The 27,898-nt window shown below is 43.0% G+C and overlaps 1 protein-coding gene across 2 annotated transcripts; it reads left to right on the top strand.

Moving 5' to 3' along the window:
- Window positions 1-27,898, top strand: VWC2 (von Willebrand factor C domain containing 2). Of its 2 annotated transcripts, none has more exons than XM_083583998.1 (4): window positions 1-121; window positions 4,191-4,972; window positions 18,396-18,525; window positions 26,163-27,898. In XM_083583998.1, exons 2-4 carry the CDS (start codon window positions 4,256-4,258, stop codon window positions 26,312-26,314), a joined length of 999 nt encoding a protein of 332 aa, XP_083440124.1. In that variant the 5' UTR covers window positions 1-121; window positions 4,191-4,255; the 3' UTR covers window positions 26,315-27,898. The 2 variants fall into 2 exon arrangements, with proteins under 2 accessions (XP_083440124.1, XP_083440125.1); XM_083583999.1 differs by lacking the exon at window positions 1-121 and adding an exon at window positions 1,386-1,515.

Here is a 27,898-nt window from a genome sequence, read left to right as displayed (position 1 = left end):
CAAGCCAGGAGAGGCCAGGGCGGCGGCGGCGGCGGAGCCGAGGATGGCGGGCAGCCCCGAGGAGAGCCGCCGCTGACGGGAGGCCGAGGGCAGCTGCCGGGCTCGGGCTATGCGCGCAAAGGTAACCGCCGGAGGGCGGGCGAGGGGGTCCTCCTCCGCCGCCTCCTCCTCGCGAAGGGGAACTTTTGCCTGCTTGGGGAGCAGGGAAGTTGCGGGTCGCGTGTCGCGGCGTCGGCAGCCCCGATCAGCCTCTGCAGCCGAGAGCCCCGCGGCCCCTTTCCCGGCAGCGCCGCGGAGCCGCCAGCCTCTTGCGGCAGCCGGCTCCCGCCCGGGCTGGGTCCTGCAGCTGCAGCCCCGCCGGGTCCCCGTCCCCCCGGCGCCGCCCGCCCGCCCGCCCGCTGCCCTTCGGCCGCTCTCCCCGCCCTGCCTCCCTCGCTGCCCGAATGCGGCTCCGGGAAGTCGCGGCTTGCTTGGCTCCTTCCCGACATGCCCACCTGGAATCGGCTCGAAGATGGAGAAGCGACCTGCAGTTGGTTTCCCCGGAAGGAGCGGGGTTCTCTTCCAAGAAGGCCATTGCAGTCTCTTGCAAACCATCGCCTTTAGAGCACATATTTTCCTTCAAAGAATCTTGGGAACTGTAGTTCACCCTTCAAAGAGCTGCCACCCCAACCGGCCCCTGTGCGGCTTTTCCTCCAACGTGTGCTGGTCTGCAGCCTCCCTGAACCCTGAGGCGTTCTCGTCATTTTATTATTGTCACTGTTTTGTCATTTTCTTTGGGACTTTGTGAAACATGAAATGTTCCTTACAGTCTTCATTCTCCTGACATTCCCCAGGGGATTATTTCTCATTCTCAGAGAGCCCATTACTCTGGGGCTGCATTCACATCATACATGTTACACCTGCCTGCCCCAAATCCTGGGAATTGTAGTGTATCCCTCACAGAGCTACAATTCCCAGCACTCTTCACAAACTACAGTTAAGGCGTATATGCAGTCTTTATTTCTGGGTTGTTTTTTTAATGTATTGGAATGTTTTGCCTTGTTTTTCAACTCAGAGGTTTTAGCAGTTCCCAAGTGTCTGAACCCTGAACTTTTGAAACATGGAAAGTGCTTTACAGTCTTCATACTCCTCACCAACCTGGGGTATTATTTCTCAGATAGGGAAACTGAGGCTGAAGGTGAGTTGAGGTGTAAGATGCTAACTAAATTAAAGGCAGGAGACAACAGCAGTGCTAGAATTAGAAGTGGGTTGGAAGCAGTGCTGGTTTTCTAGGAAGAGAGGGACTCAGCAGGAGCATCTCCCTCGTTCTCTTACAAAAAAGCCCTGGTTGGAAGAGCGATCTCCATGGTCTACAGTTGCACATATTGTTTTTTTGCCATTCTTTAAGGGGCCTTTTGCACACTTTGATCACCAGAAGAGAATGTGAAAAGATGGAGCAGACCCTTCATAATGGTGTCTGTTTCCAAGCATCTGAACAGATTAAGTAGGAGAGCTCAGGACACTCTAGTCTTTAAGGTATGCAAATGTAACTGACTTGTTCAAGTGAACTTGAATGTAAAGGTAAAGAGACACCTGACCATTAGGTCCAGTCACAGATGACTCTAGGGTTGCGGCGCTCATCTCACTCTATAGGCCGAGGGAGCAGGCGTACAGCTTCTGAGTCATGTGGCCAGCAGGACTAAGCCGCTTCTGGTGAAGCAGAGCAGCGCATGGAAATGCCGTTTACCTTCCCCCCGGAGCGGTACCTATTTATCTACTTGCACTTTGACGTGCTTTCGAACTGCTAGGTTGGCAGGAGCAGGGACTGAGCTCACCCTGTCGTGGGGATTCGAACCGCCGACCTTCTGATCGGCAAGTCCTAGGCTCTGTGGTTTAGACCACAGCGCCACTGGCATCCCTTGAACTAAGGAGTCTCAAATCCAGCACTATCCATTACACCACGATGGTTCTTCATTTTATTTTTCATTCCTTTCCTTCTTCTCAACATCTGTGGATAGGGATATATGAGTTTGCATTCTCCCCAAGATCATTTTAGTCCTTGGACTTAATGATCTTGCAGGCCCTCCCCACAGTCATCTGTGAGGCACCTAGTAAACATTCCTCCCCACTCCATCCTTTACAATTGCTTCTGCATTCCTGATGTTGGGTGGGGGTTGATGAACAAAAAGCAGTATACAAACCCCGACAAAAATAAAGCTAAGTTCTGAGCATGGTCATTTTCACATTTTATACTCTCTTAAATCATAGCACTATAATAATTACAGGAATAAAATGGAACTTGCCTCTGCTGCCCTGATGTGAATTTACTTGAATTATAAGCATTTTCTTGTGGAAAAGGATAATATGTTTAAAAATAATAAAACGAGCTTCTGTAGCCAGGTACACACTGTTTGTGTCTGCATATATGAGAATGAAGCGATGCTGTAGCAGGTGGCATCAGCCCTGGTGGGCCCTTGCCTGCCCATGGTGACTCAGCTGCTGACACGAAACCTTTCTGCTGTGAGCTTGGAAGGTGAGATCAGGTGTATTTACATTTAAAAATAGAGGACCTGAGTGGGAAATGGTGGGAGTATTAATTTATAACCAATCTTTAACCAATTGATTGATTGATTTATAGATAGGAACATACAGTCATACCTCGTGTTGTGTTAGCTTCATGTTGCGTCTTTTCAGCTTGCAAACGCAGCAAACCCGGAAGTGTACACTTCCGGGTTTTGCCACACGCGCAGAAACGTTCTGCGCACTTTGCACATGCGCAGAAGCACTCTATCATGCTCCGCGCTTGTGTAGAAGCACCACTTTAGTTGCAGACTTTTTGGGGTGCGAACGGCACCCCGGAACGGATCGTGTCCACAACTAGAGGTACCACTGTATGTATGAATCAAGCTAAAGACCCATCTAGTCCAACGTCCTGTTCTCATAGTGATCAACCATGGGCCTGTGGGAAGCCTATATTGTAATTTTACCTTACAAACTGCCCTTAGATCTACAGATGAAGGGTGGTATACAGATTTAACAAATAATAATAACAATACATGGGGGACCTGAATGCAAGAGTGCTCTTCCCTCTGGTGATTCCCATCTGCTGGTACTCGGAGACATAAGAGAACAAAGCCATGTGACAAGGAGCCGCCTTTTCCTCCTCCATGAATTTGCCTGATCCTCTTTTAAAGCCATACAGGTTGGTGGCCACCACTATATTTTGTGGGAGCAAGTTCAGTTGTTTTACTATCAGTTGTGTGAAGAAGTATTTTCTTTTCATTGGCAAGCAGCAGAAGAGGTTGCATGTTTTACATGCTGATTAATGTGGAGGGTAATTGATGACACATCTAGATTCACCTTTCTTTAATCCAGGGAATTTATTATTCGAGACTGCTGTTTCTAACTTATTTTAAATTATACACCACAGTTCTCTAATGAGAAGCATTCTGTATATGAGAAAGAAAAGTTAGGAAATTTTGTTGGACGGAATTCACGTAGAAGTTTGGTTTTAGTTTGTTGAACTTAGCTTGTTGGACTGTGAGATTTTTCTCTGTGTAGGCTTTTTTCCTTTGTGTGTGTGTGTGTGTAGGCTTTCCCCCCATAAACCTAGATTATAATTTTATTCCCTGGTATGCAACTCTTCTACCCAGACTGAATGAAAAATTAGTGAAAATGCTGGCACATGAAGTCAGAATATGGAAATATTTTGACAGATGCTTGTTATGTAGTGTGTTGTGATTTGAGGAGGTTCATTTCCTTTCATGGACATCCAGTTTAAACAAAGCCATCTGTGAAGTTTGTTCCCTCTTCAGAGTGTAAAAAAGAAAGGAAGATGGTTTAAAGCTATGCAAAGCTTATCTTATTTGGAGCTCTTCGTTGTACTAAAATACAGTAATACTTCCCTCTCCAGTCTTCAGCATCTGACCCTGTGGGCAGGGGTATTCCTGCATTGCAGGGGGTAGACTAGATGACCCTCAGGGTTCCTTCCCTGATCCTATGATATGATACCAAATCTCTGACCTATCTTTTAAAAATAAATAAATATGCTAACTGCGCAGGTCTTTTTTCAAGAACGCCAGACAAACCCATGGCTGTATTGCAATTCAAAATCCTTGACTTTCTATACACGACAGATAAAGGTGTATATATTCTGTTTGCAAGGAACAAAAAATGCATGCTGAAAACTGAGGTCTCTGCTCTCTTTCCAGGGACTGTGGCCTGATAGAGTGGATGTGAATGAAGCGTGCCCTGCCCTTCTGGGATGCCTTAGGTGATGCCACGCTCTTCTGCGATGGCAATTGGGGCTCTCTCTGGCTCTCTCCTTGTGACTTGCTGCTTGATGGCTGCTCTCTGCAGTTCCACTGCATCTTTCCCAAAACTGGCAAAAGTTCAAGACAAGCAGGAGATAAGACCAAGCCAAGAAAAGCGGGATCACACATCAGCCCGGGAGAGCCAGAATCAGACAAGACCTGGGAAAATGAACGAAATGGGCAGGAGTGGGAGGGAGGAGGGCACCAGAGACTGGAAAAGCAAGGGCAGCAGAAATTATCCCAATAAGGAATCTTGGACTAAGCAAAAACAAGCTTTGAGCAGCCAGGCGACAAGTGGCAAGTTTGGGAGTCTCCAAGCCCAAGGGCAAATGGACCTTGTTCAGGAGGAGTTTCCAGCTGCTGAAGAGCCTTCCTTTTTGGATGTTGCTGGTGGCACCCCTGAGCCTCCAGAGGAATATGCTTATCCGGATTACCGTGGGAAAGGCTGTGTGGACGAGAGCGGCTTTGTTTATGCGATTGGGGAGAAGTTCACTCCAGGTCCCTCCGCATGCCCGTGCCTTTGCACTGAAGAGGGCCCTCTGTGCATTCAGCCCGAGTGCCCTGGACTCCACCCTCGCTGTATTCATGTGGACACCAGCCAGTGTTGCCCGCAGTGCAAAGAGAGGAAAAATTACTGCGAGTTCCGGGGCAAAACCTACCAAACACTGGAAGAATTCACGGTAAGGAGAAAGGGGCGCTGGGGGTGAGCAGAAAGGGGCTTGTTCTCGTGACGTTGCCCTCCTGTTGGCTTTCGGGTTCACAGAATGGTTTCTTTGACATTTCTTTCCCATCCTTTCTTGCACTTTATAGTCCTCCAAAAATACAAGCTTTTACATTAGACAAAAGCACAATATTTTAACAAGGAGGTTTGGGTCATTCTTCAATTCTTTTGTTATATAATTTTCTAAAAACATCTGTAAAGCTCATAATCACAGTTAAGTAATTTAATAATAGCTGGGGTGTCCTGTGGATGTCCATTGTATTTTAAGAATAATAATTTTATTGTTCCTGTATTTCATTAGCATTAAGGGGTTTTGTGGGGGAAGGTGGAGGAATATTATTTGTGGTTAAGAGCACAGTATTTCTGATTTGGCTTTGTACATTTTCTCCTGCTTTTGCCTCTTCAAATGAGGATGTCAGAGTTATATAATCTTTCTGTCAGGTCTGTTAGTCTGCAGTCTAACACTAAGAGCATATTTCAGGGAGCATGATATGGCTAGTTTAATCAGGGTTGGCATTTCTATCTGGTAAAACACTCTAATGAGGCAATATTTTCATTAACTTGGGAAATGTAATTAATGTTTGACAGAACACTGAAACGATTTGTACTTTAGGCTCAGTGACATGGTTGATTTCAGGGGAACTTTTTTTTAAAATACTGGGTGATGTGCTGCCTGCTTCTTGTTTGCAAGAGTTCTTATCTATCAGTATGTAGAGAACTGCACTTTATTGACATGCCACTTGGAAAGCATGTTTCTAGGGCTGGAATTATATGTGACATGCATGGAGGCGGCGTTTCTCCCAATTTTTCCTTTTAAAAACAAACAAACCACAAGCTGCCATGGGAGAGTTCAGTCTTCAGCGGAGGACCAATGGGGGAGGAACTGCTTAACTCTTCTTTTTTTTAGCAGAAAACCTCTGAAGGTGGAAAGAGTTGAAGTAACCTTTTTGGTCAGCAGAACAAACCAGTTAACTATGCTTAAAGTTGACTTCTGAATTTTGACTTGCTTAGAAGCCGTTAACCATAGTTCTTGGTTCAAGCAAGGCTGGATTACCAGTGGTACAATTGCACCAGGGGGCAGGGCTGCAAGGGGCACAGATTCTGAGCTTCCTTTTAAAAAAGGAGAAGATGTGAATGTCTCGTTGTCCTTGAGCCTCTTCTGCTCCGCTTCCTCCTCCACTGCTACTACTTGCTGTTCTGATTCCCCATGAACTTGCTCTCACTTCCTAACTCCTCAAAACCTCTCTCCTGGTTACTTCTTAACTTATTTGAAATATGTCTCATATAATTGGCAAGCATTAAACAATCCCCAAATAACTGAATTTTAAACGTTAGCAGTCCTTACAAAAAGTCATACACCTTACTTGATTGTTTTAGTGGCCTGTCAGATTTAAAACATTCATCTTCCCAAATGCACAAACACTTCACTGGGAGGCTTTCTAGAAATGTCACAGCTCCTTCTTTGCTAAGCAGCCTCTTGACAGCACATGTTGGTGTGGCAGTCGGTTGTTCTGGCAAGGTTTAAAGATTTTTCTGCAATCGTGAAAAAGTTCTACCTGTTGCTTATGTCACACACAGAATATGCTTTCTCCTTCTGAAACTGGCTTTTGTCCCAGATGCAGTTGTGGTCAGGAGTTGTGTTCCAGGGCACTCTATGAAAGTGAGGCCACCCAAGCCTTCAAAAGCAGAAATAAACTATATTGAGACCCATGTTAATCTCATCTAATATATTTTAGAACTACATAAAATGTTCCAAAATACAATATGTATTGAAGAAAAAAATTGAGACACTCCTTTGTGTTCTTCTGTCTATGGTATTAAGTCTGGCCGATGGTCGATACGTGTTTCCAAGGCAACTGCAGAAAGAAAATTACCTAAATTTTAATGGAACATGAACAATTAGGGATTCCACTGAGTCTTCCACAAAGACCCTAGACATTTGCAAAACCAGCCTCTGCCTTTTAAGTACAAACCCTCCCACGAGATGATTAACCTCAAAAGAAAGAATTTTCAAAGTATTTGCATGGAAAGTGGGGATGGGTGCAAGTGTTACATAAATTTAGGGGTTCACAGGTCAACAACTCTGACATTAAATTTTGTTGGTTTCAGCTTCAAAGCCCTCAACCTTTAAATCAATGTGGTTTGACTTGAAAGCCCTAAAACTTTAGACACATGACACACACTCTCTCTTTCTCTTTCGCACTTGGCAGTTAAGAGAAAGCTCACAGAAAGCTGTAAACTAGAGCTAGAAGTTTTATACTGCCTGTCTCCACATTTTTCGAATAGCTTGCAAACACTCTGAACCCCCCACCCACTCAGGTGTACTCAGAAAGGACCGAATTCTTTTGCAGAGAGTCAGTATATGCATCCACTACGAAAACGTGATTACCCTTCACCTTATGCTCAATAAAGGAATACACCAAAGGAATGGAGAAGGATTGGTTTATTACATGAAACTGAAAGAGACAGAGTATATAGATGCTGCTTCAGGGAGCAGAATTTGTGGGCAATAAATACAGTCACTAAGCATTTATACACCTTAATTATAGAGCACAAAGAGAGTACCTAAGCCTGAAGAGTGAGTGCAGCAATGTGCCACAGACTCACATTAAAAGAGAAGATGGGGGGGGGGTCCAGATGTAGAAGCCGGCCCAGCGGAAAGCCAAGGATCTGTACCTCCTGTGAGAGTTAGGCGCCCCCTTCAGAATCCTATGCCAGGAAAGCAACAGATTTCTCACCTGTTCCTTTGCTTATGATCCATCAAAGCGTAAGGTTGGTCCTTGAGAATGTAGAGCAAAAAGAGGATACCAGTGGAGATTGTGAGCAACCCAAGCTTTGAAAATCTGGGGTTTAAGTACAGTTTGGGGCCAACTGTACTCTATGGAGAAGAAAGAGGGTTTCCTTAGTGAGTTCTTTCAACCATTGGTTATATGTGCTAGTTTACTATTCTGTTTACTAATGTATTGTGAAGCTGAGGGGACGTGGTCTTTAATTTGGGAATATCATATGACCATAAAGTTCCTGAATAAGAATAGCATCTTGAAAGGAACTTCATTGTCTGTACAAAGTCTGTTTCCTACTTACATAAGGGTGTTAATTAAGTTTCCCAGTCAACACCAGATTATTATGCTGATCCTTTCTGTAAGCATTAAGGGTCAAGATGGTTGCTTGTACCTTCCAAGCTAGGTCTTAGATAAAAGCTTGTACCCGGGTCACAGATAACTGATGAAATGTATTTTTGTATTAAACTCATTCTAACTGCACTGATGGCATGATTCATAGAGATAAACGGTGCCAAAAGCAGACAAGCACCCATCATTACAAAAGCCAAAAGAGTAAGCAGTGCGTCGTGTTCTTTGGAAGGAAGTAGTATGCCATATGTTTTCATTTCAGGTGTTATCCAACAGACAGTTTCTGTGGGTGTTTGCAGTCCCCCAAAATAGATGTTTACTGTCCTACCAAGTTATAGTGGCCAAATCTAATGTTACTGCTGTCCCTTACATAGATATCTTACACAACTTCCAGTACAGCTGCTGTTTTCTCCATATGTTTCTATTCACAAATCAATGACCCATCTAATTGCCTGTTAGGTAGCCATCTGCCTTCAGGGTTATTGGCTGTCTAGGACAGGGGTTTTCATCCAGTGTGCCATGGCACCCGGGGTGCCTTGAATGATGGTCAGGCATGGGCGTAGCCAGGGGAGCAGAGGCCAGCTGCCCCCCATCAATAAAAATCATTACAAATATGAGGTTCTGCTGCCCCAACGAAAGCCTGCCCCCAACAAAAATCCTGGCTATGCCCATGTGGTCAGGAGAGCCATGGGCAACACTAGCCTGAATCCCTCTTTCCTTCCACCCCTCCTCTGATGCCCCCTCGTGTCTCTGCCTCCCCAAGACATGCATGGCTGTTTGTTGCAGCAGCCCTAGCTACAAGCTCCACATTCGAATGGTGCCTCTGGGTCTGGCCAGGAGGTGCCAGTTGGCAGGAACTGAGGCGGCCTTGGAGTAAGCAGGTAAGCAGGTGAGGGAGCCCAGATGGTCAGTCCACCAGCCCTTGCTGTTGGGAATGGACAGACAAGTGGGAGGCTGGGCAGGCAGGCAGGTGCTGCACTGGCCTTTTTTTTTGCTTGCTGTGTGCAATGCCTGCCTGGGAGCTGAGTGCCCAGTAGTGAAGGGGAGCCTTTCTGCCATGCAGGTCCAGTGGGTGCCCACTGCTGCCACTGGTGCCTCCCAAGGTGAGTAAGGTGCTGGCCTGACGTTCACCTTTGGCCAGTCTCTGTCGGGCCGTGAAGGCTGGGGCATCCTCTTCCCAGGCCCCTGGGGGGCAGTGTGAGGAGGTTCCTCTGTTTGGGGTGGGCAGGCGCAGCTCAGAGAGCAGGGGCAGCTGTGGTGGTTGCCTGGAGGACTCCCAAGGAGAGGGGAGAGGAGGCTGAGGGAACACTCCACAAGGGAGGGTGTTCAAAAAGGGGTGGGGGGCTGCTGGCTCTGCATTCAAGGGCTGTGCTTCTGAGGCTCAGAGCACATTTCCATGTAGGGGAGCCACAGAAAGAATGTAGTTGGTGAAGGGAGCCATGGACTTTAAAAGGTTGAAAACCTCTGGTGTAGGATGTGAATGATGAAAGAATACAAACAACATGGCTGTGCTCCTCGCCCCACTCCCCCACCCCGTGATGATGGAGATGTGATGAGGCTTGCTCATCTGAACGGTATTATTTTTAAGTATATTGCAATGGTTGAACCTCATAAGTTTGAGGTGATGCCAAAAAGGGCATGTGGAAAATTTACTCCAGCTTTATTGTGCACAGCAGCACCCTGGTGAATGGTTTTGTTCTGTTTTTGTGATTTTCCTAAATATATTGTTCGATGTTTGAATTGCAGCCACCAACACCTGGTTCACAAACAACCCTGGGAGGTTGTGTGGCAGGCTTCAGTTTTTAAACCATCACAAGGTCACACAGCGAGCTTCATGATTGCATGTTTTTTATGCTGATGTCAAAGGACATAGTCTTTACTAAAGACTGGTTATGTTTCCAAAGCATATCTTGTTTGGGAGTTTGTTAAATGAAGTAATTATACCTAGAGCTGACCTCCCCCCAGGTTTTTGTATGTGTTGTGAACAGTAATAAAAAGGGGGGGGGGTGGAATTGGACTGCAACCCTGTGTAGGCTCACCTGGGAGTAAATCCAGCTGAACACAATTACTTCTGAGTAAACATGTACATGATTGCATGCTCTTATAATTCTGGTTAGTAGGTCCTATGCACTTACCTCCTGTTTTATTGTGTATTTTAATTATGAATATTTGTATTTTAGTATTTGTATAGTTGGTTTTCATGCTGAACCATTAGAAGCCTATTTTGGCATTGAACAGTATATAAACAATAATAATGATTCCTAAAACCTCAAGAAATCTGTCCTGCAGCTGGATGCAGCACCGGTGAATCTTTCATTCACCTTAATGTTCCAGCTTCGCTCATTACAATTATGTTTGGAGCCCTGCGCACATTCAGTGTGTTCTGAGTTTTTGCTTCAGGCATCAGACTTCTAACCAACATTATTCTTGTCATTCCATTGACTGAATTTCCCACAGTACCAGTGTGACAAACACCCAGAGAAGTTAGCATAAATGGAATAAAATAAAACCAATGTTGAAAGTGATCTTTTTCTGTTAATGATGTTGTAAAGGCACTTTGTGCTCACATGGCAGCAGAACTTCTGTTTGAGCTTTGGACTGGAACAGATTTCTCCCCTGTCCCTAGTCTTTGGTGCATACACACTCTCTTATTTGGATAATACTCATGGTGAACTAGTAACAAATTTGAATTTGGAAAGTTGCCCAGAGCATTTTAACGACACATAATTTCAGGAACATGAGTTAATTATGTAGCTTACTGGTGAAATAAATAGGTTGAGAAGCAATTAGTGCAACCCAAATGCAAAATCCACCAGGATTTCCCAGCTGAGTTGTGGTGATGCTGGCATAAATCCTTCACCCCAGTTCAGCCGGTGGAACCTGTGCCCACTTAAGTCCCTCCAAGGGGGGCTCTGGGGGAGTGGCAGGAGGAGGATGGGGCAAGGAGAGTCTTGCACCTATTCTGAATCCTGCTCAGCTTGGTCATGGGACCTAGGAGCCAATCCTCTAAACTCAGGCCGACACTCACCTGCCCACTCAGCCAGCACTAGCCCCCTCCCAGGGGCTTCTCAACAGAGTTCAGTTTCCTATAGTCAGGATTTCTCTGTCTGAAATAGCAAGGATCATAGTGGGGTGTCATTAGTATTTGCAGTATTACTTTTAAAAAAGTATCCACTTCATGCTAACATTAAATTGCTTTATACAATAGATAATTTCTATATACTGTATTGGCCTGCATATAAGCCTCACTTTTCCCCCAAATTCCAACCGTGAAAAGTTTAAGTGTGGCTTAAATTTGCGACCTTACAAAAATTGGTTTTTACGACATCACTGCTGAAACAGTAAAACAGAACGGGTGTGAGTGCCTGCGGAATTTTAAGGGAGCAGCTTATATTCGTGTATTGTCTTTTTTATATTTTCCCCTTGAATTTTAAAGGTGCGGCTTATATTCAAGTGCAGCTTATATTTGGGCCAATACGGTATTATGTAGCCAAGGCAAGGCGAATCGCAAGTAGCCTACTGCCATTTCCCTCCTTCTTTTAGCTGATGTGGAGCAAGCAGAGAACTCTGTCATTTGCAACTAAATTGGCATCCTATTCAAGAAAGTGGAGCAAAGTTATAAAACCTGTCTAAACCCTTGTTACACTTTCTTTTGCCAGCATTACATTGGGCTGCTGGACAGAAGTACTTGGACTGTCCTTAGGATGCTCCTGCATGTGTGTTTCCCCCTCACGTTACTACTAAAAGCCATTCTTAAAGGTGGGGCTGGCTCTGGGGACAGAGCAGTAACGCTTGAGTCCAGTGTTAGAAACTAGGATAGGAGAGCTCTCTGTCACATGGCTCCTGGAACCTACATTATGGGCGCAAAACAGAAAGTCTAGTTGCCATTTTGTCCTTTTCACAAGAGCTACTCCTGTTGCATTGGGGGAAGTGGCATTTCCCACAGAAGCCGCAGTGATCTCTCCTATTGTGGAGGTGGGCATGGGGGCATTTCTCCTCCCGTGCTGTCAGTGGCAGCAGCGGCAAATTTATTCTTGAGTCTCAGATCCCATACATGGTGACAAGATTTCTTGAAATGCTCGCATTCTGACAGTCCCGTTGCAAAATGCGCCTGGTGCCTGACTAATTTCAAATGCTGCTTGACCCTGTGCAGTGTTGCTATTTCATTCCTAAGCATAGTTTAGAAATTATGTTCTATTCAGTTCTAGTCGGCAATACTTATTTTCAAGCTAAAGTGTCCATGACTGAGGTATAGAACTGTAGTCCTCAGCTTCTGTTCCTCACTAAATTATTCTATTCTTAGTTGGAACACTTTGGATATGAATTCTTGAGAGATTATCTCCTAGACATCTCCTAGACACCTATTTTCAGCCTTCCTACAAGCAAGACTTGTTCAGAAGGCCATTAGAAAATGGTTATGATGACCAGAAGTGCTGAGCTTTTTGCAGTGTTGATAAAGCAGTGGGACAGCAGTGCCTTCACTTTTTGAAACCTGCCATTCTGTTCCCTGCAGGCGATACACATGTGCATAAAAGAGTTTGGTTCCTTTCCCTTTTTTAATTTCAATTTTTATTGGTTTTCCATAAAGCCCAAGATACAGAGAGTCAAGCACAAAACATTTTGTTTCATATAAACAAAACAGAATAGAAAATTTAAACTGGATTCCGAGAGGACATGGCAATATTGACAGTTTTGGCAATACAGAAAGGTAGGTTATACCGGTTAAACAGAGAAGTAATACTTGGTTGTTACCAATAACAATTACATTTGTGCATTTTTAGTTATATCCATTAGTTACAGACCCCTTACATCTGTTTTCCAATATAAAATAAAGAACATATGGGAAAAACAAGAAAGCAGAGAAGAATTAACCACCTATAGACTCCACCATATTATAAACTGTAGGCATCTCTCTTCCATGTGCTTCAACATTTGTGTCATCAATAAAATCAAACGACATAAAAACATCTCCTATTATTTAGCATGAGAAAATGAACTGATTCTTTTTCCCTGTAGCTTTTAGGGGAAAGAAGAAATTCACTGGCATTTGGTCAAGGAACACTCATGTAAGATGGCCTTAGGTAGTCCTCAAGGGGCAGAGTTAATGTTGCTTTAGCATCGCTTTACCTTCAGTTACAAATTATTCCCCAAAAGTGTTACTGTCAAGAACTGTTTGAAAAGTGATGAAAATCTAGGCCATGTATGACTAGACTGTGTGGCGTATTTATGAACATTTATGCAAGAAGGCCTTTTTGTTCATGTAAAGCTGTAACCATGTCTTTATTAATTAGTGCCAGCATTCTGTTATCCTTCTAAGCCATGCTCCCTCACATGTGTCCTTTATGCATCGCAGTGCATTTGCTCTGCAGTTGTCAAGAGTGAACTGTGCAGGGGAAACTCCTGGCCATTGCACCTCCATATCAGGGTGTTTATTCACACAATTTGAGCTACTGCTACCTCACTTTTCCTGCAGTTCTAATACAGAACCACAAAGGATTTAAAATCAGGTTTAATGTGAGAAAGAGCTGGAAGATTATTGAGAGCAAATAATTCCGTTAACTCCCTAGGAGATACACAACTAGACACCACAAGACAACAGGGCAACCCTTAATATTCATTTTTCAACAAACACAAAGATAATCTTTAGAACCAATTTTCCAGATCATGGACTCCAGTTTATCATAGTTAATCTGCACCCCCATCCTGCCAGCCCCTTAAACTTCAATCTCTTGATGAAGGGCAGGCAGAGTGTGGAGAAAGAATGGGTCAAAATCCACTTCTAGCAGTATGGGGCTATATAATCTAGATATAACACATACCAAGGCCATCTCCAAAGTGGTATTTGTGAAGAAAAGTATAGAAAAAGGCCACTCAGTGCAGTCAAAGGCCTTTAAGGGTACAAACCAGGGGATTTCTGTTTTGTCAGCTGTGGCGTATATTTAATACCCTCTGGATGGAGGAAACCATCTTTCTACTTGAAATAAACCCTACTTGGTCCAGATGAAATGCATGCCACAAGTACAGCTGTGAATATTTTCTGGTCCTGCTGAAGGAGGGAGATGGGGCCATAAGACTCCAGCAAGGGAGGGCTCTCCCAGGTTTAAGTATCAGAATCATCCACTTCCCCAACTAGGACTCAGGAATGGCATTTCCTTGCATAATGTTATTATAACAAGAACAGACAACTGCAAGACAAAAGACATCCTTCAAACACTTGTTTGGATCACCCAGAAGTCCCATCTGGGCCTGTTGACTTGCGCCTTTTAAGCTTCTAATAATGGCCTGTTTCCTTCTTAGAAATTATTTGAGGAAGAGCTTCCCTGAAGAGATTGAAAGGTACAAAATAGGGACAGAGTGAGTCCAAAAAGATGTTGTAATTTGTGCAACATCTGGATTGGTGGGGAAGTATATATCTACATAATACTTCAGATTTGTTGGTGCTGACCTTTAAAGCATTAAATGGCCTTGGCCCTGTATACCTGATGGAGTATCTCCACTCCAATCGTCCAGCCCAGACACTGAGGTTTTGCTCTGAGGGCCTTGTAGCAGTTTCCTCAGTGCGAGAAGTGAGGCTACTGGGAACCGGGCAGAGGGCCTTCTTGGTGGTGATGCCCACCCTGTAGAACGCCCTCCTATTTAAGGAGATGAGTAACTATATAACTTATAGAAGACATCTGAAGGCAGCCCTGTATAGGGAAGCTTTTTAATGTGTGATGCTTTATTACGTTTTTATATATGTTGGAAGCCGCCACCCAGAGTGGCTGGAACAACCCAGTCAGATGGGCAGGGTACAAACAATAAAACAACAACAACAACTCACAAATACTTTCCTAAACCTGAGATCCAGAAAGATCATTCACTGATAAGATCTTGCGTGTAGCTCTACCTTTTAAACACATTAGTCAATAATTTGGAATTCTTGTTTCTAAAATTTGTAGTATTTTTTATTAACATAAATAAAAGACTTAGCAATCATTGAATTCTAAAGCTTCAAGTATGCACTGCTTAGATTAACGATATTTGAGGTCCCTTGGAGAACCAGTGTGCTCGTGTTTCCATTCCAATCTCAGGACATCGGTGGTTAATTGGGTTTTGATACAGGATGAGTTTTTTTTATTTAATAGATTTGCCTGTAGGGGCTCCACAAAGGACCACCGTCATGGCATCCTAAACTACTGGGTATGCCAGACCAATGTCCACATTTAATTGAAAATATTGTGAGAGAGAATCGCTAATGGTTACAGAGTGGTATTTTAAGTGAGCAAGGTGGAATTAAAGTACCATGTTGGAGAACACACAGCAGAACTATTATAAGGTTCTTGTCTCCCAAAGTCCCTTTGAGAAAAAAGTATCAGTACTTTGATACTATGAATCACAGTATCCTTCTGGATATGTTGTCCAGGCTAAGTGGCTGAAATTCCCCTCTTACTTAGGATGGATGTTTCCAGAAAGTGGGCAGGAAGATTACTGCTTGACCGTTGGCAGTAATTTTGGGGGAGCTCCACAGATATCTAGTCTTTTTCTTGTGTTGTTGAACATTCACCTAGAAATTTGGCCCAGGGTTTAGCTAGTATTTACTGTAGTATATGACATCAGGCTTTAGCTCTATTTTTTCATTAGGCTGTGCTTGTCCTTGACCAGTGATGGCCTGGATGAGATGGAAACCAAGCCTTAGGAGGAACAGTGGAGGGAGTTGGGTACATTTAGCCTGGTAAAGAGGAGACTGACAGAAGACATGATAGGCCTGTCACATGGAGGATGGAGCAAGCTTCTTTTCTCCTGCTCCAGAGGGTGGGACCAATGGATACAAGTTACATGAAAGGAGATTCTGACTAAGCACCAGGGAGAACTTTCTGACAATAAGAACTGTTTGGCAGTGGAATGGACTCCCTCAGAAGGGACAGATTGATGACCACCTGTCAGGTGTGCTTTAGTTGAGATGATTCTGTTCTTGCATTGCAGGGGGTTGGACTAGATGACCCTTGGGGTCCCTTCCAACTCTGCCATTCTATGATTCTATGCATAAATGGAGTCTTAGCCCAGACAAGATGGAGGTACTGCTGATTGTTGATTCATCCACTCAGGTGAATATTCTGGACAGGACTGCACTTCCTCCAAACCAGGTCCCCAGTCTGGGCTTGCTTATTGATCCAGCACTGTTTTTTGAGGCTCAGCTGACTCTGTGGTCAAAGCACCTTTATAGAGCTTCAGCTTGTTCACCAGCTTTGCCCTTCCTTGAATGGAGACAGCTGGACTTAGAAATGTATTTATTATTAGCCAAACATGCTCACAGGGCAGTTTACAGGAACATAAGGTGACCTAAAATGTAATATGCAAGCGCATCAAAAACAATGCTTATTGAATACACTTATTAGATAACTAGAAGCTTCATAAACATAGCAAAAAAGTGAGCATCTATAAAAAATACCAAAGCTGGTGCTAGACAGACACCCTTCAGTGGAGTGGTCATTCCACAGACATGGAGCCACTACTGAAAAGGCCCTTCCATGGGACCCCACATCTTGTATCGCACCAGGGAGCCCTAATCTGCTGATCTTAATGCATGGGCAGGTTGGCATGGGAGAATGAGATCTTAACATATTGCAATGTGTTATGTGTGGTGTTTTCTTTAAAAAACAGTCTGGAAACTGCCACAAGATGATTAATTGCAATGAACAGCTTGACCATATTAAGTCTGCACTTTTTAATCTGCACTGGTTCCCAGTCTATTTCCAGGTCTTGCCCTCCTTCTTTGAAGTCTCACATACGAGAGCCAAAGCCAGTTGGTGAGTCTTAGTTTGCAACTTGTGAGTTTCTTAAATATGTGATTATTTTTAATTCTGGAAGTGCTGTTCCAATCACTGTTTTTATTTCTTACATAATTGTTCTGCTCAGGTTTCTGTTACTATATTAGGCTACTTGTAAGGACTTCTCTGTTGAAATGCGTTTGTCTTATGTTGTCATATATGGTTATGATTTGGCCTCTTGCGGGTATTTTATTGTCATTGTTTATTCATTTGTGTAGCGGAAGCCACAACAAGAAACACACAAACAAAATATGTTGTGCAGTTAAAATAACAATTTAAAATAGGCATTCTGCCAAATAGAAATTTGCACCACTGAAGAATTTAACTTAGCACCCTCACAAACGTTTCTCCTTAAAATTGCTGCTCTGAAGGCAAAACAACCTGCCTTTCAGAAATGTCAGAGAACGGGTCTCCTAATAGAAAGTTAACCAAGCACTCAATTGATCTGTCAGCTGAGATATTTAAGTCTTTGAACAAGGCTGCTCTTAAGGCCTTATAAATGGGGCAAACAAGTAAGCAGTGGGATCAGTCGTCAGGCACATGGCCCCACCTGGATGCGCTCGCCTCCTGCAGAATCCACCAGTGGCGTCCTTCAGCTAGAGCAGAGAGCAGAGACTGGAATTGCAGAGCTGTAAACTCACTTTTCCTATTTAACATTTGTAATGCTGGTAAGGGGTCTGAATGAGTAATTTTATTGTACTGTCATGCTTCCCCCCTCCTTTTTTGCACATGTTTATCCTTAACTCTGTTTGTGGTTGTTCAAATTCATTTACAGCACAATCTGAACTGAGATGAGATGAGAGAGTTTGGATTTGGCAGATCTAAGGATTTTCTGGCTGATCTAGGGATTTTTCAGGGGGGCACCTGGCAGCAGCATGTTCACATGAGCTCATGCTATCTCCTTGTTCAAATTACTATGAAGAGGAATTTACAACATGAAATCAAATGCTTAGAGCCTAACCTGCTGAAATATACTGACTAAAACAAGGGTATGCAGAAGATAGATGAGGATCTATTGGTGTATGTCGGATGGTCTGAAGTAGATTGGCCAGGAGTTTACAGTTCAATACTGGTTAACAGCAACACCAAAAAGTTTCCCCTGCATGAAATTTGGCTGTTTGAACCCTGATCAATAGTAATTCAGATGTCTTTTTTTCTCTTTGTAATTCTTGTTTTGTATTTTGTGAATGTACCACCCTCCAATCCATATATAACACCCATCTATAACATGGGCACATTTATAGAAGCTGGTAATAAGCCCAGTGGGGCTCTGTCCCCTGAGCTACCATTTTGCATGTAGCTCAATAGCATCCCTCCTTCCCCAAGGAACTACTTTGTACCTGACTCTGCTTGGTGGCAATTTGGATTCTAGTAAAAACAAAGTAGACCTCAAACTTGAAATCTGACAGCCCCCAAGCTAAAACATAGTTTGTTTTGTTTTCAGGTTTCACCTTGTGAAAAATGCCGCTGTGAAGCCAATGGCGAAGTAGTGTGTACAGTGTCTGCATGTCCTCAGACGGACTGCGTGGATCCCGTATATGAGCCAGATCAGTGCTGTCCTATCTGCAAAAATGGTAAGCAACAAATTCAAGCGACAGTTGGCTTAAAGCTTCAGCTATTTAAAAAACTATCCCCTCAACATTAACAAAAGTGCAGTTTCAACAAGTATGTACCTTTCTTGCAGGGAATGGTATTTGTTACCTGATGGCCAAATAAAGAGCCCAGCACCCAGAGTTGTATGAACTAGGACTACTTTACTTAAGTAAAAAACAGATGCAGAGGGTAACAACTATCGGCGCAGGAGCTAACTGTAACGTAAGGCGAAACCACAGCTGCTTGTGTGATGGAGCTCATGCCTTTGCCAAATGGAAGCAGGACTGCCTTTCCCCAGGCCACACCATGAAGGGAGAGTAGATAGGCCTTGCTGCATCACGCCCCCCCCCCGCCCCGGGCAGATGAGGCAGGTGGGCCTCAAAGGGGGCTCATATCGCACTCCAAGGCCCCATAACCCAGAGAACAAGCCTCGAGGCCAGGCCATCACCACGAAAGGTGCCTCAGGCTAAAACTTGGCTAAAACTTAACTCTTTTCCTTCTCGTACCTAACCACCAGAAAAGAGACAGAAATCTTTTTAGTCACCCTTTTCTCCAGTCTAGAACAGTCTATCTTGTGCAGGCCCTTCTGAAGGTTTGTCAAAAATTTGTTGTTGCCAACATCTGTGAGGCAAATTGCATCTGGCCTATGCAGTTCAGTGTTACTGGGCATGATATCTGGGGAGCGAATTAGTGACCCTCCCTGTTTATGCACTGCCAACCTCAGCTTCTGCATTAAGTTTTGAACGGGCCCTGTTAATCACACTAGGGTCCCCTTCACAATAGGCAGATAGTTGTACATGTGACAGACACTGGGAAGTCCCCACTCTCCGGCTGGCACACTATGTGCGTAATTGTCCATGTAGCTTACTGAGTTTCTGCACAGAGAGCTTGGGTTTCCTTTAGGACAAGGAAAGGAGGGGCACAATGGTGTTCCCTGGCCTCTTTGCCCTGCTGCTGAACATGCCTCTCTGCTGAACTCGCTTTGATCTTTGTGAGCTGGGGCTCCCTGGAGCTCATGAAGCAGACTCCCTTCACTAGCTTGCTCTGGCCAGCATGTGTCTTATGAACACTGCAATTTCCATGTGGCACTGGCCTGTCACCTCTCCCTGAAATAGGACCCCATGGATACCCCGTCTTCTGACTAGTCCCACAAGTGCTGGCTGCTCCTATCCCCACAGCTTCCACCAGTGCCCACTGGTAGGAATGGCTCTCCACCCTGGCTTCTCCAAATATTCAAAATTAAAGGTGCAGCCTGTACTACTGCCCTCTGTAGCTGCACCAACACACTTTCTCTGGCTGCCTGACATAGGAAGGACACCACCACCCTGCTGAGAGTGAGGTCTGATGGCAATGTGCTGTAGGGAACCATGAGCTCCATCAGACGCTGGCACCGGACAGATCTGAACAGGATGAAACTGTTTAATGCCAGTGTGTCTGGTGACTTGTCTTGGTGCTTGTCAGGCTTCGGGGAAGCGGCTCCCTCCCTCCCTCCCTTCGGCTGTGTATAAGCAGAACAAAGCGAAAATAGTCTCTTACCAGTTAAAGAGTATTTAATGTTCACAGCGAAAGAACAGAGACTCCATCTCGGAGGAAAGGTGCTCCCAATTAAGGTTTCCACCCACTTCCCCCCCGAAACACCCTTGTCACTTACTTGTCTGGAAACCTGATCTCGCAACCATTTGGCCTTCTGTGTAGCTACCTTTTCTGCTCTCCTTGACCTTGGACTGAGCGCTTGGACACTTTCCAGTGAAAGGGAATCTGTTCATTCTCTCTCTCCCTGTTCTTCTTCTCCTAGCTGTTCCCCACTCAGTTCTGCCCAGCTGTTGTCTTCCAAACTATATCCATCTGTAAGCCGCTGCTCCAAATCTATACTGCTCCACTGCTCCTGGGCAGCTTCAGGATCCTGTTCAGGAGCAGGGGGCAGGGGAGGCCTCCACCATTCCCCGTCAGAATAGCTCTCCTCAGCCTGGTCTCTGACAGTACTGCAAATGGCCATCTCATGTTCCCATGGTGCCCCCACTGTTCTAATCAAGGATCTAAAAGAAAATCTGTTTCAGGCTAAAAACAGACATAACACATAAAAGCATAAGACCATTAATTCCTTGTTTCTTTCTTTTTGAACCAATGTCAATGCTTTCTGTTGTCAAAGTTTATTAAGGCAAAAACTCATGGGAGGGCCACCTCAAACTATACATTTCAATAGTTCTTGCCAAGCACAGATGTGTTAACCTCATTGACAAAAGCATAAAGAACCCATCCTTTTTCTTGGCATCCATGAGATATAGATCACCTCTTAGAAACCTCAAAACAGGACTGCCTCATGTGAAATCTACTTCCCTCTTTTTATATACTGAGTATAGTAGTGCTATATATTTTTTTTTAGAGTGAAAGATTACCTCAGACATAGACATTAAAATATATTGCACTAGATACTGAAGTGCAAGGCTGAAGAAGTCTGGAATTCCATCAACAAACAGAGAGATTAAAGTGTAATAAATGCTTAGCGGCAGAAAGCCACTCCAGGATCATCTTCCATCTTCTGTGCAAATTTAGCTAATCTTTAGGTTATTGACACAAATAGAAATTGATATATAGGTTTATGTTAACCTAGCTTTATGAAATAAATTCTTTTTATTAGCATTCACGATATTACCTTTCATTTGAGCTGAAATTTTTATTTGCTGAAATTCTGGCCTCCAGCAAAACTAGGTTCAGAATGTCAAATCCATCTTTGCCTCACTTGTAAAATATAATTTCAAAACAAATAGAGATAAATATAGGGCAGAATGGGAACTAGGGAGTGGAATGAAACAGGAAATTGAATGACCATTAAAATGGAAAGTCAATTTTAATAATAGTTCAGCATTTGATAACTTGGAAATTTACATCACACAGAATTTAAAATGATCTTAAAATTAAAATTAATTAAAATGATCTTAAAATGATCTTGTTATGGGTTTTGAATTAATGATTCCAGCTTTCAAACACAGTAAAACCTCATGGAAATTAACAAGGCCTCGCTCTGTAAGTTATATTGACAAAGAGTCCTTTAATCAAATTTCAGCCTGATTAATATTTATAAATTAGACTTTTGGATACCTGTGAGGTATTCCCCCCCCTTCTTTGCATTTTAATGTGTCATATTACTGTATTCAGCTACCACTTTGAGGACAAAGCTTTGAAGTGTTCTAAATTACTAATACTTTAATTTCACTCTTTTAAGAAGTCGAAAAGTTTGGTTAAAAAACAAACAAACATTGAGTGGTAGTTCTAAAGTAAAATAGTTTGAGGTCCCATTGATTTCAGATTTAACAAGACATTTTACTTTTGCACTGAAGAAAATGCTATTTTGGCTCAACTGGAAGGTTCTGTTGAATAGTGGGGTGCTATTTGTATTAACTTCCAAGTGCGTTGACCATGACTTGCCCAAGACATATGGGCATCTGAGGCGAACCACAGTATGGTGTCCCCCTCCCCACCAGGGAAGAAGGGGTGAGTGAAGTTCTGCATCAGGAGCAAGGGGAGAATAAAGATCTCCATTGGGATCTGCTTCCCCTATAGCTGCTGCCGCCTGAGGTGGTTGCCTCACCTTGCGTCATGGGTGGGCCAGCCCTGCATATTTAAGCTGTTAGGAGCTTTTTCTAGTGTTCCCTTCTGAAACAGGTAGCATGCAAGGTCTCCCATTCATATTGTGGATTTATTAGAAATACAAATGCTGTAGGATTCGACTTTATGGGAGATCTCTAGAAATAAATGGAAGTATCAGAGAGGAATAATCCCGGTGATTGTGGAGATGACTCTTGCCTCTGAAGAAATTACCCAATGCAATCTGGAGGGGAGTGCAGACTGGGGAATAATATGCAGCGAGCTATTGTTCCTTCCTATGCTAGGAACCTATGATGTAACTGCTGGTTAAATCTCTTCTTTGGAAGTGTCATTGAGCTTAAATTATTGCTGCAGTTTTTATCACAAAGGCAACTCATATGCCATGAGCATGCATCACAGAGCTTTTTCCTGCAGAGGCGTAGGTAGGCAAGCAAGCAGTTTTCTGAAGACTCCGGACTCAGCTATACAGCTGCAAATAAAATGTTCTAAGTGTGCTTTAAGTGCAATATATAATGTGACACTAGACAGCGATAGTGAGCCTTAAGGAAAATTCACTGTATTTTTAGAAATGCTTTTAAAAAAACATTTTCAGACCTTTTTTATATTGTGTGTAGATTTCACCTCCATGAGCTGGCAACAATAGTGGAAGAATGAGAGAGGCATTGCCATGCTAGGCCAGGAGAGGGTATCTCTTATAGATCGTTTGATTTCATAAAATTTATATACCACTTGACTGTAAAAAAAAAAGAAAACCACCTCAAAGTGATTTATAAGAAGATAAAACTATAAAATCAGGAAAAACTTACAATGCATTAAAATATACAAGAAGTTAAAATACTAAAATACTCCTGCCTCTGGGATTACTACCTACTCCCCTTCAAAAGTCAGAAAATTTTCTCCTGTGAGTTTTGCCTTAATCATTCCAGAATTCTCTTATTGCCAATGTAACTTGATGCTTGCAGGTAAGACATTCTGCACTTAGGTTTTTGTTTTCCTTTCCCTCGCCTCTCTCTGTTCTGCCTGCTTTCTTCCAGTTTGTGGTTGCAGGGAGGTGTTGCAATATCATGGGCCCCTGCTCTTCCCAGTCCTTCTCTGTGGCCTTTTCTCCTTCTGCACAGTTATGTGAGAGCAGATCAGCTGCAGGGATGTCTTTCCAGGCTTGTATGTTATTTTTGAATTTGTTTCTTTCTTAACCTCTTCCACTGCGAGAGGCCCATGGGCCAATTCCACTGTCATTAGGATTTTTATTAGTTCAGTGACAATACTGGCTTTGAAGGAGCCCAAATGTTGGCACCTGTTCTTTTAGCAGAGAATGTTCCTCCTATGCTGAGTGATTGTCTGCCATAGTCCTTTGCTCCAGGTGGTATCAGTGTAAGATGGCGGGCTGGATGCTGTGCACTTACCCTCCTGTGATCAGTTTTAAATTTTACGGGTATACTTTCTGAACCTTTGAGGTTTCACCCTTAAAGCCTTGAATAGTAGCCCGAAACAGTGTTGAGCCACTACTGCCTGATTTCTTCTAGCATCTTCTAATATTAGTTTATTGTTATTATTTATTAAATTAATGCCTAAAGCTTAGCAGCAGAATGGGGCTATCAGAGATCGGTGGAAGGATTGTTCAGCCCCTTTCTCTCTCACTGGGCCAGCCTTCAATCCTTTCCAATATCTTACACATTTCGCCCCTCCCTTCTCCTCTTCCCAGCCCCACTTGGGGCTAAGTCAGCCAAACGCAAAATAGCACTTGCCTGTAAGGGGCTCCTGAGTGGCAGATGTCACACTAGAAAAGGTGGGATTCTGCTGTCTCTGTCAGCCAGAGCAAACATTCTGTTCTATTTTAAGGTTTTGCCTCTTTCCTGACAGTTGGTGTCTGTATTCAGTCACAATCTGCCAACACAGTTTTATTTAGTATGAATAAATAGGTCATAATTAGTCAAAAATGAGTCTTGTAATTACAGGTATAGGGTTGTTTTATTTTCTGAGGCTTGATGCCTCAGGGAAAATGCCTCACTACGCCATGGATGTTTAAAACCTGAAATCTACATTTATCAATATGATTATTTAGCTGATTAGAGCTTTCAGATTTTCATAGAACTGAAGAGTTGGAAGGGATCCCAAGGGTCATCTAGTCCAACCCCCTGCAATGCAGGAATCTCAACTGGATCCTCCCTGACAGATGCCCACCCATCCCCTGCCTGAAAACCTCTTAAGGAAGACGAGTCCATCACCTCCAGAGAGAGAACATTCCAAAGATGAACAGCTCTTACTGTCAGAAAGTTCTTCCTGATTCCATAGAATATTCTAGTGTTCATAACTTTTCCTGTCACCTCCCACCCAGTTCCTCTGCCATCCTTCCAACCCCCCAGTCTCTGTTCACACCTCGGGGCAAGCGGGGAGGACAGCTCTCTTGCATTGCATGGCCCTCTCTTGTTTCTTAATGGTCCTAGCTTGGCCAGGTTGTTTTGCCTAGGCTAACCCAGGAATTCCTTGCAGCTTGTATTTCTCCCTTCACATGACCAAATAATGAAATTCTTACCATTTATTAATTTCTAGGGTTTAGGGGGTCCCCCATCCAAATCTATAATACTGGGTGTTCTGGGAAGAAGGGAGACTGGCATCCATCTTGGGCAGGCTGGCTGCAGAGATGACTGGGAGAAATGCCTTGGACTGCAGGGTTGTGCTGCTGGGGGGACAAGCCCCTCTAAAAAAGACCATGCCGTAAGATCTGGACTCCCTCCATGCAGACCGAAGGTGTAAATAGGTGAATAAACTATATTTCTTAAAGCTAAGACAGTCTCTGCTGTGTCTCAATTCTCCAAAGGAACACAGAACCTTGGGTGAGTGCCTGGAACCCTCTGGGATCTTGCTCTCGCTTGACGGAGTGGGGTGTGGCACCCAACTTTTGTAATCCTGGTGTTAGAAGTGGGATCTGTGTTTCCTGGAGAGGCCTAGGAGCAGCGTTCTCCTGAAATTGAAAATGGAGGGAGGAAGAGCAGGACTCCTTGATGGAGAAGAGGATGGTGGAGCAAGAGCCGCCTGTGGAGCAGCCCCACCAGCAGCGGATGCAGTGGCTCAGAGATAAGGATGCACAGGTCTCATTCTCTGAACGCAATGCGTCCTCAAGAAATCATTTGTTAGCTGGGTGCTCACATAACTAGTCAATGATTTCTATTAATTCCCATGGGGAAATTTCTTTTTTTTTTTATAAAATATTTATTGAAGTTTTCAAAAAGTTTAAGGAAAAACAAAACACACACAAAAAAAGAAAAAAAACCCCCAAACAAACATATACCTTTCAATAACATTTTTCCTTGACTTCCCCACATCTCCTCTTCTTGTATTCCAATTCAATTTTTAGTTCAACAAGTTCCTGTCCCCAAATTTTACCTTATTATATTTAAGTCCTTTTTGTTTAACCAATTTTAACATAAATCTCAATCTTAATACATCAAATCTTATTCTTAATACCTTTTTCTAAAGTCGACCCCAATTCCATTTCACGATTTCCCCATTTTAATCTAAAATAGCAAAACAGATTATTTACAAGAAAGAAAGAAAAAAAAAGCCTACCCAGATGCTTAGAAAGATGAGGTAATTTTAATCTGCTTTAGTATTGTAACTTTTCTGTGTTTTAAAGTATGATTGTGATTTTTTTCTTGATATTTTTTCTTTTGTAAATCACTTTGAGGTTGTTTTTTTAAAACAATCAAGGGGAGTATACATTTTAGGAAAATAATAAATAAAATAAACTCTGCTTCAGAATGCATTTGGCGATTCCCTAAGAGTCATTACTAAAAATAACTGCAATAACACTTTGGAATACACTAAAAGCTTTGCCATTCTTACCATACCGACGTGTGACGTGTTTGTGGGCTTTGTGATTTGCTTGAGTCCACATTGTGAGTCAGAGAGAGGATTTCAGGCCGTCTCCACATCCAACCCGTGTTCTGTCCACCTGGCACAACCTGCACCATGTGAAGCAGCTGCACTCAGTGCCCCCCTCCTTCTGTTCCAGGGCCCAACTGCTTTGCAGAGACCACAGTCATCCCTGCAGGTCGAGAGGTGAAGACTGACGACTGCACTATATGCCACTGTACCTATGAAGAAGTGACTTGGCGAATTGAACGACAGGCGATGTGTACCAGACATGACTGCAAGCAAATCTAGATCCACAAGCCCAATGCCGCGAGATGTTTTTATAAAAATACTTCCATGCTCCAAACGATATTTGAGTGAACCGAGAAACATCTTCAAAAGAACTATTGTTTTGCTTGAGGACAAAGGACCCTGCTGGTATTTTCTTTTTCCACAGTAGAACAGTATTTGAGCAAAAGAAGGTTTGGACTTGATTGTTCACATCTTATTAAATGTGTTATATTTCCGAGGTGAGTACTGTAAATTACATTAAAAGATTATATTATTTCTATAATCCTATTATAGAGTTTAAAATAAATGTTTTATATAGTTGAGAGATTAAATAAATGTTGGGAGAGATAAATGATTGTCTTCTTGCATACCTGGTCTTGACTAAAAGAAAACATGACTTTGCGATAGAAGCTGTTTTTGTGGGGGGAGGACAAAAAGGCAGGGAAATGATAAATCTGAAAATGATAAGAACTTGACGGAGGTCTACTCTGAAAAGTTTACAATAGGTTCGGTCCTAGCCTCTGGGGTTTTTGTTGCTGACTTCAGTGAGTTTATGAGTGTATGTGTGTGCAAAATGTGAGCCAGGTTTTCTTTTCTTGGATGTGGGACAATATTGATTACACTAGCAGTAATATATTCTGGCTGGCCAAAATTGGGTTACTCTGTGACCTGGCTTGGTATCTTGACAAATTCTACCGATATTAGTCTTTACACACTTTCTTGAGAGTAAACCCACATGAAAATAGGACTTACTAGACATGTACAGAATTTTACTGTTAGCCTTTACCAAAAATGTTCATGGTAATATACAAATAATTACATCAGTGTAAAAAACTAATCAGAGGATTGTCTTTATATATTTCTAGACCTCCTGAAGGAATTCTAATACACAAAATTCCTTTTTGAAAAAGCCATGCTCTGATAGTGAGCATAGGAAGCATATTATATTTTTGTAGCTATCACTGCCCAATTGTCCCCAGGGAATGTGTCACACCTCAAATCTCTCCATGGCCCCCATATCCAAGTAACAGAAATGTGAATAAATTTGTTGAAATGTGTAGCAATAGCAGTCTATGCCAACATTGTTTTACAATACTTTTGGAAAACACGCTAGATCTTCATGTAGGAATCTGCACTCTCGAGAGCAAATAATGAAGTATTTATTTGCCACGAATAAAACCGTATCACCAAAGCTAATGGGGGTAAGTTTGCTATTTGGAAGTATCCTATATTATCCCTAACTTTAGACTATAGCATGTTTTTTTTTTTAAAAAAATACTCTCTTGCAATTATGTTTTTGAAAAAGAATTGGGGTGCAGAGCTGTAATATATTGTAAGATATTTGTTGTCAGCCATTTAAGCTGCCATCTTGTACCTGCTTATATGTATCTTATGTTGCAGTCCTATGCAGTTACCTGGGTCTAAGTTCCATTAAACTCAAAACTTAGTTTTGAGTAGGAATGCCTAGGGTGACACTACTGTCCCACTGACGTTAATGAAGCCTTTGAAATGCGACAGAGGTTTGCATTTTTAGACATCAATTTTAAAATGTGTAGTAGGCCAAAACAAGCATTTAATAGGTAAATAAAATTTTTATCCTTCAAA

The sequence above is a fragment of the Podarcis filfolensis genome, assembly GCF_964270895.1.
Source record: "Podarcis filfolensis genome assembly, chromosome: 13".
NCBI classification, from domain to species: domain Eukaryota; kingdom Metazoa; phylum Chordata; class Lepidosauria; order Squamata; family Lacertidae; genus Podarcis; species Podarcis filfolensis.
The sequence above is the reverse complement of the archived record's forward strand: the minus strand, read 5'-3'. Positions and strand labels throughout refer to the sequence as shown.

Bases quoted from the DNA above. Each gene is read 5' to 3' on its own strand.
- VWC2 (XM_083583998.1), top strand. From the start codon at position 4,256: ATGCCACGCTCTTCTGCGATGGCAATTGGGGCTCTCTCTGGCTCTCTC. The intron at 4,973-18,395 runs GTAAGGAGAAAG...TTTTGTTTTCAG, and splicing joins AAACACTGGAAGAATTCACG to GTTTCACCTTGTGAAAAATG. The intron at 18,526-26,162 runs GTAAGCAACAAA...CTTCTGTTCCAG, and splicing joins CTGTCCTATCTGCAAAAATG to GGCCCAACTGCTTTGCAGAG.